At 50.4% G+C, this 14,535-nt stretch overlaps 1 protein-coding gene across 1 annotated transcript in view; it reads right to left on the reverse strand.

The window, feature by feature from the left end:
- The window catches only part of CACNA1I (calcium channel, voltage-dependent, T type, alpha 1I subunit), a 157,193-nt gene that overhangs the window by 19,492 nt on the left and 123,166 nt on the right, over positions 1–14,535 (reverse strand). The window contains exons 17-25 of the mRNA XM_006865169.1: positions 14,079–14,179; positions 13,350–13,473; positions 13,055–13,123; positions 12,337–12,521; positions 11,641–11,767; positions 10,756–10,881; positions 7,772–7,861; positions 1,209–1,401; positions 416–567 (exon numbers count right to left, since the gene is read on the reverse strand). Coding sequence (XP_006865231.1) covers positions 416–567; positions 1,209–1,401; positions 7,772–7,861; positions 10,756–10,881; positions 11,641–11,767; positions 12,337–12,521; positions 13,055–13,123; positions 13,350–13,473; positions 14,079–14,179 — 1,167 coding nt within the window. The remainder of the gene's footprint in view (positions 1–415; positions 568–1,208; positions 1,402–7,771; positions 7,862–10,755; positions 10,882–11,640; positions 11,768–12,336; positions 12,522–13,054; positions 13,124–13,349; positions 13,474–14,078; positions 14,180–14,535) is intronic.

Genomic DNA, 14,535 nt, shown 5'->3' on the forward strand with positions numbered 1-14,535 from the left:
CTCCACTCCCCCTGGCTGGGTCATCTAGACAGGATATTTAATCTCTCTGAGACTCGGTTTCTTCACCCATAGAATGTGGACAGAGCTCTCTCCATTTCAAGGTTACAATGAGAAGAAAAAGAATTAACAATATATGTCACTTGCCTTGTAAAGAGTAAATACTTAACACAGAACAGTTATTGCTACCTCAAACTCAAGTCTAGACCTGAAGGTTGCCTCCCTCACATACCAACAGTGGATGACCTTTCCCTATGACCTTTCTTTCCCAGGTGGAGATGCCTGAGATTCCAGCCTGGCATGGAGTGGCTGCCCAGATCCAGCCATCAGCTAGCACCACTGCCCAGTCCAGTCCCTAGGGTGTGGTTCCCACACCTGGTCATGAGACTCTGGACCCAGAGGTGTGGCTGGGGCTCACCGTAGGCTGGTTGTAGTGCTCCAGGGACATGGTGACCACATTGAGGCAGATGATGAAGGTGATGAAGATGTCCAGGTAGTGGCTGGTGCACATAGAATGGATGAGCAGTCGGGTGGGACAGTAGGTGGCGTAGTAGGGTAGCCGCTGAGCCTCTGCAGGATGGTGGGGTGGCAACGGACAGGACAGACCCCAAAGGGAGAGAAAGCAGAGAACACAGGACATAAAAGAGAAGTGAGGGAAGAAGCAAGGGGGTAAGGTAGCGACCCACTCTAGGCCCTGGAAGCCAGACAGCCAGGTCTCCCCAGACCACCAAGGGCCCCAGGACAGAAGCATTTCAGATGGGAGTGGGGCCAGGGGTGCCAGGGCACTGATTTTCCCTCTACCCCAGACAATGTGCCTGTGGGAAGAACTCCTGGCCAGCCAGGGGCAGGAACAGGGTCCCCAGCTCAGGGATGGTCATCCAGGTGCCTCTGTTATCTGCCTGGTCTGAAACTCTGGGGTCTCACCCAGCTGGCAGTGAGGTCACCCATCTGACAGGATGGGCACCAGTGGTGGGGCTCAAGCCACATGAACAGTCAGAAGCTGAGGAAAGCAGTGGTGCCTAGGGGACAGGAACCTGTATCCCTTGCTTCCGTCCAGCTGCAAGGACCCAGGAGGCTCGGGTCACACTAAGGAGGCTTGGGTCATGCCCAGGAGGCTTGGGTCAGGTCCAGGAGGGTGGGGTCAGGCCCAGGAGGCTCGGGTCACATCCAGGAGGCTGGGGTAGCCAGGCCCTCCACCTTCACCCACTCACTCCGGCGTTTCTTCTCAAGGCGCCGCAGTCGCTTCTCCTCCCGCCGCCGCGCCTCCTCGGCCTCCTGATGCTGCCGGCACTTATGGAAGTTCTCCACCACAACGCCCACAAACATGTTGAGCACGAAAAAGCTGACGATGAGCAGGAAGGAGATGAAGTACAGCAGCATCCAGGGATTGTGGTTGGTCACGGGCTACAGGGAACCAGATGGGGCTGAGGCAGACTGGTGGGGTGCCAACAAGCCATGGCAGGCACCCAACCGCACTAAGCCTCAGCTCCCCAGTCAGTAGGATGGGAGTGCTAATAATGCCTGCCTCCTAGGATGGCTGTGAGGTTGAAATGATGGAGCAGGTACAAAGTACCCCACCCTGGGACTGGCATGAGTAGGGTGCTCATCAAAGAGACCCACCTTCCATTCTTTACTTAATTGTGCTTCCTGAATCCACATATCCATCTGCTTTCTTCCCTTAACCGTCAACCCACCCTGACTCACCCACCCACCCACACCCCCCATCTACTTATCTATCCATGCACCCATCCATCCATCAAAACTTCCATCCCTCAAACCTTTTATTCTTCTATGTTTCAACTTATCCACCCATTTACCCACCTACCCATGCATCTACTAATCCACCTATGCACCCTTTCATCCATCATCTATCATCTAACTATTCATCCACCCATCCATCCATCCAGTTATCCAACCATGCACCCATCCATCCATCTGCTTATCTAATCATTCATCCATCTATCCATCCACTTATCTACCCATACACCATCCATCCATTTATCTAATCATCCATCCATCCAGTTATCCAACCACGCACCCATTCATCCATCTGCTTATCTAATCATTCATCCATCCACTTATCTACCCATATACCATCCATCCATTTATCTAACCATTCATCCATCCATCCATTCACTTATCTACCTATACATACATCCATACATCCATACATCCATTTATCTACCCATACACCATCCATCCATTTATCTAGTCATCCACCCATCCATCCAGTTATCCAACCATGCACCCATCCATTCATCCTTCTGCTTATCTAATCACTCATCCATCCATCCATCCACTTAGCCACCCATATACCCATCCATCCATCCACCTACCCATCCACCCATCCATCCATCCATCCATTTAACCATCCATGTATCCACTTATCCACCCACTGACTCATCTACCCATCCATCCACTTATCTACAGCTGCTGCCATTGTGCCAATCCACATCATTGGGATTCTTCCTCTTTTTTGCTGGCCCACCACTTTACCTAGTATGATGTCCTTCTTAAGGGACCGGTCCCTCCTGATAATATGTCCAAAGTATAAGAGGCAAAGTGTTGCCATCTTGGTTTCTAAGAGCATTCTGGTAGTACTTCTTTCAACACAGATTCGTTTGTTCTTCTAGAAGTCCATGGTACTTTTAATATTCTTCTCCAACACCATAACTCAAATGCATCAGTTCTTCTACAGTATCCCTTGATCCTTGTCCAACTTTACTATGCATACAAAGCTAGTGAAAATACTATGGCTTTGGTCAGGTGCACCTTAGTCCTCAGACTGACAGCTTTGCACTTGAACATTTATAGAGGTCTTGTGCAGCAGATTTGCCTAATGCAATGCATCATTTGATTTCCTGACTACTACTTTCATGAGTATTGATCGTGGATCCAAGCAAAATGAAGTCTTTGACAAATGGTGAGTTTGAAATACCCATACTTTGCAATGCCACCCATAGCTTATCATGATCCACGCAGCTGAAAGATTTTGTATACTCAATAAAGCATGGAATCCTGGTATGGTGCAAGGTCAGTGGTTCAAACTCATCAGCTGCTCCTTGGAAACCTTATACAGGGTCACTATGAGTCGGAACCAACTCAATAGCACCTAGCAATAAATAAAATTCAATCTGTCTACTAAGCAAATAATCCAGAAAGCTTGATTATATGAAGAAGAACATGGCATCAGGATTGGAGGAAGATGATACACAGATGTTACAACCTTGCTTGCTGAAAGCAAAGAAAACTTAAAATTCTTACTGATGAGGATCAAAGACAATAGCCCTCATGTATAAGTATGGTGGAATAATACAACCTTGGAACACACCTTTCCTGATTTTAAACCATTCTGTGTACCTTTCGTTATGTTTGAACAACTGACGCTTAGTCCGTGTACAAGTTCCTCATGAGCACAACTAAGAGTTCCGGAATACTCATTCTCCATAATGTTGTCCACAGCTTGTCATGATCCACACAGTCAAAAGCCTCTGCATAATCAATAAAGCACAAGTAAACATCTTTCTGGTATTCTCTGCTTTCAACCAAGATCCATCTGACGTCAGCAATGATATCCCTCATTCCATGTCCACGTCTGAATCTGGCTTAAACTTCTGGCAGTCCCCTGTCAATGTTCTGTTGCAGCTGTTTTTTAATCACCTTTAGAAAAATTTTACTTGCATGTGATTTTAATGGCATTGTCCAATGATTTCCGCATTTAGTTGGATCACTCTCTTTGGAATAGGCACAAATGTGGATGTCTTCCAATCAGTTGGCCAGGTAGCTGTCTTCTAAATTTCTTGGCATAGATGGGTGAGTGCCTCCAGTGCTACATCAGTTTGTTGAAAGATTTCAATTTGTATTCCATCAGTTCCTAAAGCCTTGTTCTTTGCCAATGACCTCAGTGCACATTGGACTTCTTCCTTCAACATATGTTGATCATATGTCATCTCTTCAAACAGTTGAACATCGACCATTTCTTTTTTCATATGGTAACTCTGTGTATCCCTTCCATCTTCTATTGATACTTTCTGCATCATTCAATATTTTTCCCATAGAATTATTCAATATTTCAAGTAGAGGCTTGAACTTTTTCTATAGTTCTTTCTGCTTGAGAAATGCTGAGCATGTTCTTCATTATTGATGTTATAAGTCCAGGTTAGAAATATCTGATTTTGTCTTCTTGAACTGCCTTTTGAAATTTTCTGTTCAGCTCTTTAACTTCCTCATTCCTTCCCTTTGCTTTAGCATCACTATGCTGGAGAGCAAGTTCCAGAGTCTCTTCTGACATCCATTTTGGTCTTTTCCTTATTTCATGTCTTCTTAATGACCTTTTGTTTTCTTTCTGTATGATATTCTTGATGCCATTCCACAACTCTTTTGGTCTTCAGTCATTAGTGTCTAATGCATCAAATCTGTTCTTGAGATGATCTCTAAATTCAGGTAGGATATGTTCAAGAACTGTACAGAGTCGCTATGAGTTGGAACCGACTCCATGGCACATAACAACAACAACATGTTCAAGAATAAATTTTGTTTGTCATGGACTTGTTTTAATTTTCTTCAGCTTCAGCCTGAATTAGCATATAAGCAATTGATGGTCTTTTCCACAGTCTGCCTCTGGCCTGGTTTGGACTAATGATATTGAGCTTTTCCACTGTCTCTTCCTACAGATGTAGTCAGTTTGATTTCTGTATATCCCATCTGGTGAGGTCCATGTGTATAGTCATCTTTTATGCTGGTTAAAAAAGGTATTTGCAATTAAGAAGTCATTGGTCTTACAAAATTCTATCATGCAAACTCCAGCATCATTTCTATCTCCAAGGCCATATTTTCTAACTACTGATCTTTCTTCTTTGTTTCCAACCTTTGCATTCCAATCACCAATAATTATCAATGCATCTTGATGGCATGTTTGATCAGTTTCAGCCTGAAGAAGTTGGTAAATATGTCCAAAGTATAAGACACAAAGTCTTGCCATCCTGGTTTCTAAAAGCATTCTGGTTGTGTTTCTTTCAACACAGATTCGTTTATTCTTCTAGCAGTCCATGGTACTTTTAATATTCTTCTCCAACACCATAACTCAAATGCATCAGTTCTTCTATAGTATTCCTTGTTCCTTGTCCAACTTTAATATGTATCTAAAGCTATTGCAAATACTATCAAAACATGATGAAGAACATCAGAATACTGGCTTTAGTGGTTGGTGCGTAAATTTGAACAACAGCGGTATTAACTGACCTTTCTTGTGGGCGTATGAATATTATCCTATCACAGACAGCATTGTACCTCAAGATAGATCTTGAAATGTTTTTTTGATGATGAGTGCAACACCATTCTTCTTCAATTTGTCATTCCCGGCATAGTAAACCATATGATTGTCAGATTCAAAATGGCCAATACCTGTCAATTTCAGCTCACTAATGCCTAGGAAAGGAGCTCTGGTAGCATAGTGGTGATGAATCAGGCTGCTAATCTCACAATCAGCAGTTGGAAACTACCAGCGGTTCCACAGGAGAAAGATGAGGCTTTCTGCTCCGGTTAAGATGTGCAACCTTGGGAACCCTATACAGGGTCACTATGAGTCAGAATTGACTCCCTGGCACATAACCACCACCACCAATTCCTAGGATATCAATCTTTATACATTCCATTTCATTTTTGACAACTTCTCACTTTCCTTTATTGATACTGCATACATTCCATGCTCCAGCTACTAATGGATGTTTACACCTGTTTCTCCTCATTTTAAGTTGTGCCCCATCAGCAAATGAAGGTCCCAAAAGCTTTATTCCATTCGTATCATCATGGTCAACTTAAACTTTGAGGGGGTAGCTCTTTCCTGGTCTTATTTTGAGTGCCTTCCAACCTGAGGGGCTTCTCTTCCGACACTACATCTGACAGTATTCTGATGTTCTTCATCATGTTTTGATATTCAATATTCGGTTGCTATCTGACAGATATTCATATAGTTTTCAGTGACTAAACATTGAGAAGTAGTCCATCGCTCCTTCTTCAGAGTCTGGAAGCTCATATATGCATCTATCATGTATTCATCTACCCAACATCCATCCATCCATCCATCCTCACATCCTTCTCCTCCATCTAGCCATCCAATCAATAATATGTTTATTTCTCTACATGAACCTGTTACCCTCCTCCTTTCTGCCTGTTCAGCTCATCTCACCTACAAGCTTCTTTCTCCAGGAGAGCTGCCAGGAGAACGCCAGCCCCGATTAGGACCCTTGGCTGTAGTTTCCTGACCTAGAGACCTTCCCCACGCCAGCTCTCAGCCACTCTCCTCCAGCTTGTCTTTTACCCTATACTTTCCCACACTTGCAACTTGGGTCAGGTGCTCAAGGACATCTGCTCTTATAACACTCTTGGGAGGATCTCCAGGCAGACTTAGGTTCAAATCCCAGTTCTCTCCCCCACCATGACCTCATGACCTTGGACACATTAAGTAGGCCCCTCTGAACCTGTTTCCTCACATGAAAACTAGGGATAATCCTATCATCTACAAGGGTGCAATGCCCATGTATATATAGTAGTTGATGAACAGGGAGCAAGTGTTTGAAGCAGACATTCAGAAGAGAAAGAGTAGGGGCACATGCTCTAAGTGTCCAAAGGGACACCAAGGTGACTCGGCTGTGACCCCTGCTCCCCAGGGTCTCCCAGCCAGGGGCCAGTGGAGGAGGTAAGCAGGCCTGGTCATACAGTGTGATACAGGCTATGGCTGGCAGGGAATCCAGGAGACCCCAGAACGGTCCAAGCTTAGACAGAACTTTTAACGCCCCAGCCTCTTGCTGCACACCTGCAGGGCCCTAGTGCCATAACGGGCTCTCTGAGTTCCCACAGACGACATCGGGCCCATCCACATGCCGGTAACAGAAGAGCAGAGAATGAAGCACACGTGTGTTGGGGGGAGGGGGGGGAGGGAGAACTGAACAGACAAGGGAGTGGAGAAGGAAGCATCTGATTGGCCTCACTACCCTCCACCCCCACCTCACACCTCCAGCCTCAGTCCCATAAGCTGGGCCCCAGGAGGACACAGATCATATGAGCCAAGGCCCAGAGTCAGAGGTCATTACAGGCCTGGGGGTCACCCACAGCCCTGACTTCTTGGAGTGAACCTGTCCTGAACCAGAGAATCCCCCAAATGACAACCAAGCCTGGTAACCTAATAATTCACCTAAAGTCCCTGACTGACCCCTCCTCCTGAGCCTCTACCCGGCCTCCTCCCCAAAACAACCCTTACCCAGAAGCCCTGGGATCCTGCAGGAAATCTGCCTGAGTCTCCGCTCACCGTTCCCTACTCTCAGAGTACACGCCAGTCCCCAGCTGGGCACACTGGGCTCTTCCTCCCCCACCAGACCCTTCATCTCTTCCTGCTCCAGCCCTCACCTCCCAACTACCTGAGTGCATCACTCTCTGGCCTGCTTCTCCGCCCCCCCCCCCCCCCCCCCCCTGGCTGGCACAAGCCTCCTCCTTCTTCCCAGCTCACTTCTCCACCCACAGGGCTCTGAGCTACTCCTGGCAGGAGCTGGGCCCACCCTCTCTGCAGATGGAGCAAAGACTGAGGTAGCCAAAGGGGCAGCTCCAGTTGTGAAAGGTTCAGTGCAGGCTGCCCAGGGGCTGGGCTAGGGCTGAAATGGGCAGAGACTGACAGCCTCGGGTCTTGTTAGTACTGCGTTCAGAGTCCTGGGCCCCAAAGACCCGCCCCCCATACGCCTCCATCCTTGCCTGGACTTGATCTAACCCCAGCCACACCCACCTGCTGGTCCACAGCAACGGCATCCAGTCCGTTGTACATGATGTTCACCCAGCCATCTTTGGAGGCCAGGACAAAGAGGGACATCAGAGCCTAGAAGACATGGGGAAGGTGCAGGGGTGAAGGAGGGTGGGTCGGCTCAGGCTCCATCTTGCTGTCTTTGGGAGGCAGAGAGACAAGAAGGGGGACAAGGAAGTCTTCTCTGCATGGCAGAGCGATGACCTCGAATGACACACCTTTCCAGAGGACCTGCTATGTGCCTGCCACGTATTCTGCAGTTGCAGGAGAAAGAGCATTGGACTGGGAGTCCTGGACTTCAGTCTCAGCTCTGAAATGAACCAATTGCAATTTCAGCTAGAATATTCATCACCTCCCGTCTCCTCAGACATGGGCCTGCCTGTCAAGCATGCTGGGAGGCTCAGCTGAGACTTTAATCTGGAAGGTTCCAGCCACACCATTCGGGGGCTAGGGATGAGCTGAAATGAGAGTTCACACAGCTGAGAAAAGAGTCAGGAATTCCTAGCCCGGAGCCCAAACTCTGCTACTTGCTGGCTGTGTGATTTGGAGCAAGTTCCTTGCTGTCGCTGGGCCCCAGTTTCCTCATCTGTAAAATTAGGAAACTTTATTATCCTCACAGGTTTGAAAGATTTAGAAAAGGGGCAACCCCAGGGAGTGCAGTCAGGGCTCCTACACAGTATTCTCGTGTCCTGGGGCACCTGGCACAGGGCATCCCACACAGTTGTTGTTGTTGTTGTTAGGTGCTATCAAGTCAGTATTAACTCATAGCGACCTTATGCACAGCAGAACGAAACACTGCCCGATCCTGGGCCAACCTCACTACTGTTGCCACGCTTGAGTCCATTGCTGCTGCCACTTGGCCAAGCCATCGAGCTGGGGCTCTGCCTTACCAAACATGATATCCTTCTCCAGTGACTGGTCCTTCCTGACAATATGTCCAAAGTATGAGAGACGAAGTTTGACCATCTTGGCCTCCAAGGTGCACTCTGGCTGCACTCTTCCAAAATGGATCTATTGGTTCTTTTGTTAGCCCATGGCACTTTCAATATTCTTCTCCAACACCATAACTCAAAAGCATCAATTCTTCTACGGTCTTCCTTATTCACTGTCCAGCTTTTGCATGCATATGAGGTTATTGAAAATACCATGGCTTGGATCAGGCGCACCTTAGTCCTCAGCTGACATCTTTGCTCTTCAACACTTTAAAAAGGTCTTGTGCAGCAGATTTGCCTAATGCAATACATTGTTTGATTTCTTGACTGCTGCTTCCATGAGTGTTGATAGTTGATCCAAGAAGAATAAAGTCCTTGACAACTTCAATCTTTTCTTCTTTGATAAGAATGTTGCTTATTGGTCTAGTAGATGCTCAATAAACGCATTCTGAACCTAACTGAGCTCAGGAATCTTATAATCCCAAGACTTAAGTGTGATGTCCTGGGCCACACCCGTGGATCCATAACACAGGCTCCCACACAGTCAGGGCTGACCCAGAGATCAAATGACCCCATGAGCCCTCAGGTCGTAGAGCCTGAAGTGAACATAGCCTATCATCAATCTCGCTTTGAGGAAGCAGAAGCATGGAGAAGTTCTGGAATGTGCCTGAGGGATTCAATCCCCAGAGGATTCGAACCCAGGCTGCAACCATAGTGCGAGGTCACACTCAGAATACCCTAGCCACAGCTGACTCCAGATAATTCCACTGGTGTCCAATACACCCAAAGGAGAGAGGCTCCAAGCGAGGGGGAGCCTGGTGCTTGGGTGGGCTGACAGATGAATGGAGTTAGAACCAAAAGCAAAACCAAACCTGCCACATGGCGTCCATTCTGATTCATGGTAACCCCATGTGTTACAAGGTAGCACTATAGGCTTTTCTTGGAGTCCTGGTGTGGCACTGTGAGTTAATGCGCCAGACTGCAAAGCCATTTGAACTGCAAAGTCAGTGGTTCAAGCTCACCAGCTGCCCCTTGGAAACCCTATACAAGGTCGCTATGGATCGGAACCGACTCGACGGCACTTCACAACAACAACAATCTTAACAGAAACAAATCTTCTGGTCTTTCTTTCATAGCGCTGCTGGGTAGGTTCAAACAGCCCATTCACTTATCAACCAATCACAGACATTTGGGCTAGACTGGGATTTTAATGGGGAGCAAGTTCATAAAAAGACTCTGGCTTCATTCTTTCCACTGAGTCCTCTGGCTTTTTCTCCCCAGCTTCCTCTGGCATCTTGTCCCTGTCTTATACCTGACAACTCCCTTGGCTGATTTGATGAAACTTAAGACAGGACACTGATGTGGACGGGGGTGGAGATGAAGCTGCAAACTGCGTCTTGATGGCCCTTCCCTGGGAGGCCAAGTCCACGGCCTTTCCCTCCATGGTCCCATGAGCCCCTCCCCCAGATGTCATGGGAGTGGGCCCTTCAGCAGGGTCCAGCCAGAAACTGCTCAGCAGAAAAGCTGTCACTGTCTATCCTAAGCCAGATGGCTCTGGGTCCTGTTATGTTCCCCTTCCACCTGGGCATGGTTCCCCACCCCAAGTGGGTCCTTGAGAAGTGAGAGCCATTTCAGGGGATGGGGTGGGTGGCCCAAGGCTTTATGACAGCAGCCAGCTGGGCGTGGGGGCTTTCACATGGGACACCCAACTGGGAGGCCCTAGGGAGAGGGAACTTGGGGTGAGGCAGGAATTGGGTCTGGGCCTGTCTGCAGACAGAGTGGAGAGGAAAGGATGGCTGACGGGAGAAGGGACTTTCTCTAGAAGCATTTCAGTCTCTAACTCCATCTACCTGGTGGATACAACATCTCCATTTTACAGAAGAGAGCACAGTCATAGGAAGTGGCCTGTCAGGGTTCCCTGGATTCCCTGAAAGACCTGTAGACACCCTGTGAGATAAGAGACATATCCCTATCCACTGGGGCAGGGTGGGCAGCATTGTGGGTGGGTCAGAACAGGGGTAGGAAGATGGCGTTCACCTGACCCAAGTTGTCAAAATTGTATTTGTGATGGACCCAGCGGTAGTTGGCGGCCACGCAGTCGGAGCGGTTGGTGATGTTTCGGGTATCCACCCCCAGGCAGTGATAGAACTTGCCCTTAAAGAGCTGGGGGGAGGGGGAGAAGAAGGAGGAGAGAGAAGAGTTAGTGACCATCCTCCAAATCAGAAGAGGGACCACCCTCATGGGCACATCTGTACACAGCCTGGGCCATACATACAACCACACCATCTTACCAAGTGCCCACAATATGAAGGTAACCCTAATCTCATCCCATCTCACAGATGAGAAAACTGAGGCCCAGCAATGCGACGTAATTTTTCCCCAAGTTGCCTAAGACTGCCAGGACAGTGCCAAGGCTCACATCGTTATCTGTCTAACTCTAGATTACAAACTCCAGGAAGACCAGAACCAGGGGCCCATGGGAAAAAGTCACCTCCATACTCCTGAGAAGCAGAGGGGGAAGTGAAGGGAACCTCTCCAGGTCGACAGTGCCTTTATGACAGCCAAAGGTCCTAGGCTCATTCCCCAAATGTGCCCTGTTCAGTCTCACCTCCCCAGCTCCGGAGACACCTACCCTCCAAGATTGGTGCCAAGGCCACTTCCTCCAGGGTGCCCTCCCTCTTGCTCTGCCCTCCCTCACTATGGCCCTGTGCTTCTAGTGCAGGTGGCACCTGGGATCTTTTTTACCTGGTGTGGACTTGGCCATTTGAGCCTGTCTCCCTCTGGACCACCTGAGCCCCCAGGTTGGCAGGCACAAGGTCGGCCTCAGGTACTAGGCAGACTGGCTGGCCCCTGACTGCCCTGGTCTTCCACTGTCCTCATCCACAGTGCCCTCACAGTCCTGAGCAGGGCACCCACCCTCACCTGCACCCCCAGGATGCCGAAAATGATGAAGAAGGCACAGCAGATGAGGACAATGTTGCCAATGGGCTTGAGGGAGGAGATGAGGGTCTCTACCACCAGCTTCAGGCCGGGTGCCCGACTGATGACCCTGCGGACAGAGTGGGGTCGGGGCACTGTGAGCCATGGCCAGGCCTGGAGACAGTCCCACTGGCCCATGTCCCCAGATGGAGCTCCTAGGGTATTACAATAATGCCAGGAAACATAAAGCAGCCAGCCACTCAGATGTGGGGAGACACGTGTTATGCAGTGAACCACCCCAGATCTATGGGCAGGAGGACAACCTCCCCATGCCCCTGGGAAACCACACCACACCCTCTCTAGAGACTGGGCCCAGAGACCACATTGAGGCACCCAGGGACACACAGACATGGGTAACTACAATGGTGAGGGAAGGAGCATCTTCCATCCCTGCCCTCCAACTGGTCTTTTCAGCATCCACCCCACACCTCCCGCCAGAGGGTCTCTAGACTCTTCCCCCAGGAGCAGCCTCCTCCAATACCTGGAGCTTGGAACAAGCTTGCATGAGAGGGCTGCCTGGTTGAAGCGGGGTGGGGGTGGGGGGGTGGGAGAGGGCGGGCAAGGAGAGGACTCATAAGTCCTTGCAGCTTCCAGGGTTGCACAGGGACCACCAACCACCCCTGGGGGCGTGATCCTCACCGAAGGGGGCGTAGGGTACGCAGGAGCCGAAGGACCCGGAGGACCCCCAGGATCTTGGCTCCCCCTGCCGAGGCTAAAGACACGACGATGTCGATGATGGAGACGAAGACAAGGAAGCCGTCCAACACATTCCAGCTGCTGCGCAGGTACGCCTGTTCACCGAAGTACAGGCCCAGGGAGACCACCTGGGCAGGCGGGGGCGGGGTCAGCCCTGCCTCCGCGGTGAAGTGAGGGGCACTGGGCGGTGTCAGGTGGACTCCACCAGTGGGATGGGTAAGATTAAGCCGTCCCTTTAGGGTAGGGTCAGGCAGTGTCCCTGGAGGAGGTCCGGGTGTTGGAAGATGGGCAGGAGATAAAGTTGAGGGCCACCCCTCTGAGCAAGGGAGCATGAGTGGGCCCCGGAGACCACTTGGTCTGTTCTCCCTTTCAGCGCTCTATCCCCAAGGCCTTCTCTTCCTTCCTGCAAAGCCTGCTCAAAGCCACTGCCCTGGGGCACCTCCGAGGGAGTCCATCCCCCAGGTCCCACATCTCCACACTGCAAATGATGGTCTCCCTTTGCTTTTTGGGCAAGTTGTGAGCTCTTGCAGGGTGTGGGTGTGTCTGAGCCCCTCTGGAGGTGGGGTGGATACTGATGTCAGTGACACCTGAGGAAGGGGCCAGGTCAGGGCAAGGGGCCTCGAGCTGAGGGTGAAGCGCCCTGGCTGAAGCTGGGAGTTACCTTAAGTGTCATCTCGCCCACGAAGATGGCTGTGAAGATGTAGTTGGACACAGTGAGGAAGATGCGTTCCTGGAAGAGGCGGGGAGACCGTAGGCCCAGGGCTCCCAGGCCTGTGGCCACCCCAACAGTCCCTCCCCTCACCTGTCAGATCAGCCTATGGCAGCCTACCTCTTCCAGAGGCAAGGTCCCAGGCCCACCTCCCCATAGTGCTCCAGGGTCCCCCTTCACCCTGAGACATTGTCCCGTAGTGACCCAGTGGCCCATCCCCTTCCTTGCCCTGCTCGAGGCTACTAACAGTGCTGCCTGCCTCAATCTGGGGCCGCTCCAGGGCGATGGTGATGCAGTTGAGGAAGATGAAGGCCAGGACCACATAGTCAAAGAGCCTGTGAGCAATGATGGTCTGACACAGGACCCGGAACCTGGACAGAGTAGACAGGTTGGCCCATGAGCATCTGTCTGCCCCTTCCCACCACCAGGAGGAAGGCAGGGAGCCCAGGATGACCTGGAGGAAGTGACCTTCTCTTTTCTGGACACATGACAGGTGGCTTCTCTACTCTGCTCAGGGCACCCACCTGGAGCCACGGCTGCTCACCACACCTCAACAGCAGCTCCTGGTACTACAGGCTAAAAGAAACCTGCTTGCCCGGGCACTCAAGACCTTCCAAAGAGTGGTCATTGTCCACCCCGGCCCCCATCCTCCAGACAGACACACGGACATCACATGGTCTGCTGTCTTCTGCTTCTACTCCCAGGTTTTCCTCCACTGAACCACCCTCCTTCTCTTCTCAACCTCTGCTTCACCTACTGGGATGCTGTCTGCCTCCAAAGCTCAGCAAAAGGTCCCTGTCTCCAGGAAGCCCTCTGGTGCCACTCCAGATGGGAGCACCCCTAGCTTCTGAGGATTTCTCCAACCTGGACCCTTGCAGAGCCCCCACAGCTGGGCAGGAAGGTGCTGTGAGGTATGGAAGAACTCCCACCAATGTCATCGTCCTACCCCATGGCCACCCTAAGTCGGGCTGCCCACCTGTTCTCGGGGGAGAAGAGATAGACCGACCAGTCCTCTCTGACCTCGCACCAGTCAGGCTTATAAGCGTCGATCATCTTTCGGACACGGAAGCAAAGAGTCTGGCAAAGGGAGGACGGGTCAAGGAAGGTCAGCGCTGCCCAGAATCTCCTACCTCCGACCACTCCCGTCTTCCAGCTAAAACCATGGGCCCTGGATCACCTCCCAACACTTCCAGCAAGACCAGACTTCACCCAAGGGCAGGCAGGGAGGGCTCATCCTCCAGGGGCGGGTCCACCCAGCCCCGCCCCGCCCTGCCCCTCCTCCTTTTTTTCCAGAAGAAATGGTAGCGTAGTGGTTACGAATCGGGCTGCGAACCTTAAGGTCAGCGGTTCGAAACTACCAGCTGCTCCGCGGGAGAAAGATGAGGCTTTCTACTCCCGTAAAGATTTACACTCTCGGAAACCCTGTACAGGGT

Source organism: Chrysochloris asiatica, unplaced genomic scaffold, assembly GCF_000296735.1.
Source record: "Chrysochloris asiatica unplaced genomic scaffold, ChrAsi1.0 scaffold00076, whole genome shotgun sequence".
Classification (NCBI taxonomy): Eukaryota; Metazoa; Chordata; class Mammalia; order Afrosoricida; family Chrysochloridae; genus Chrysochloris; species Chrysochloris asiatica.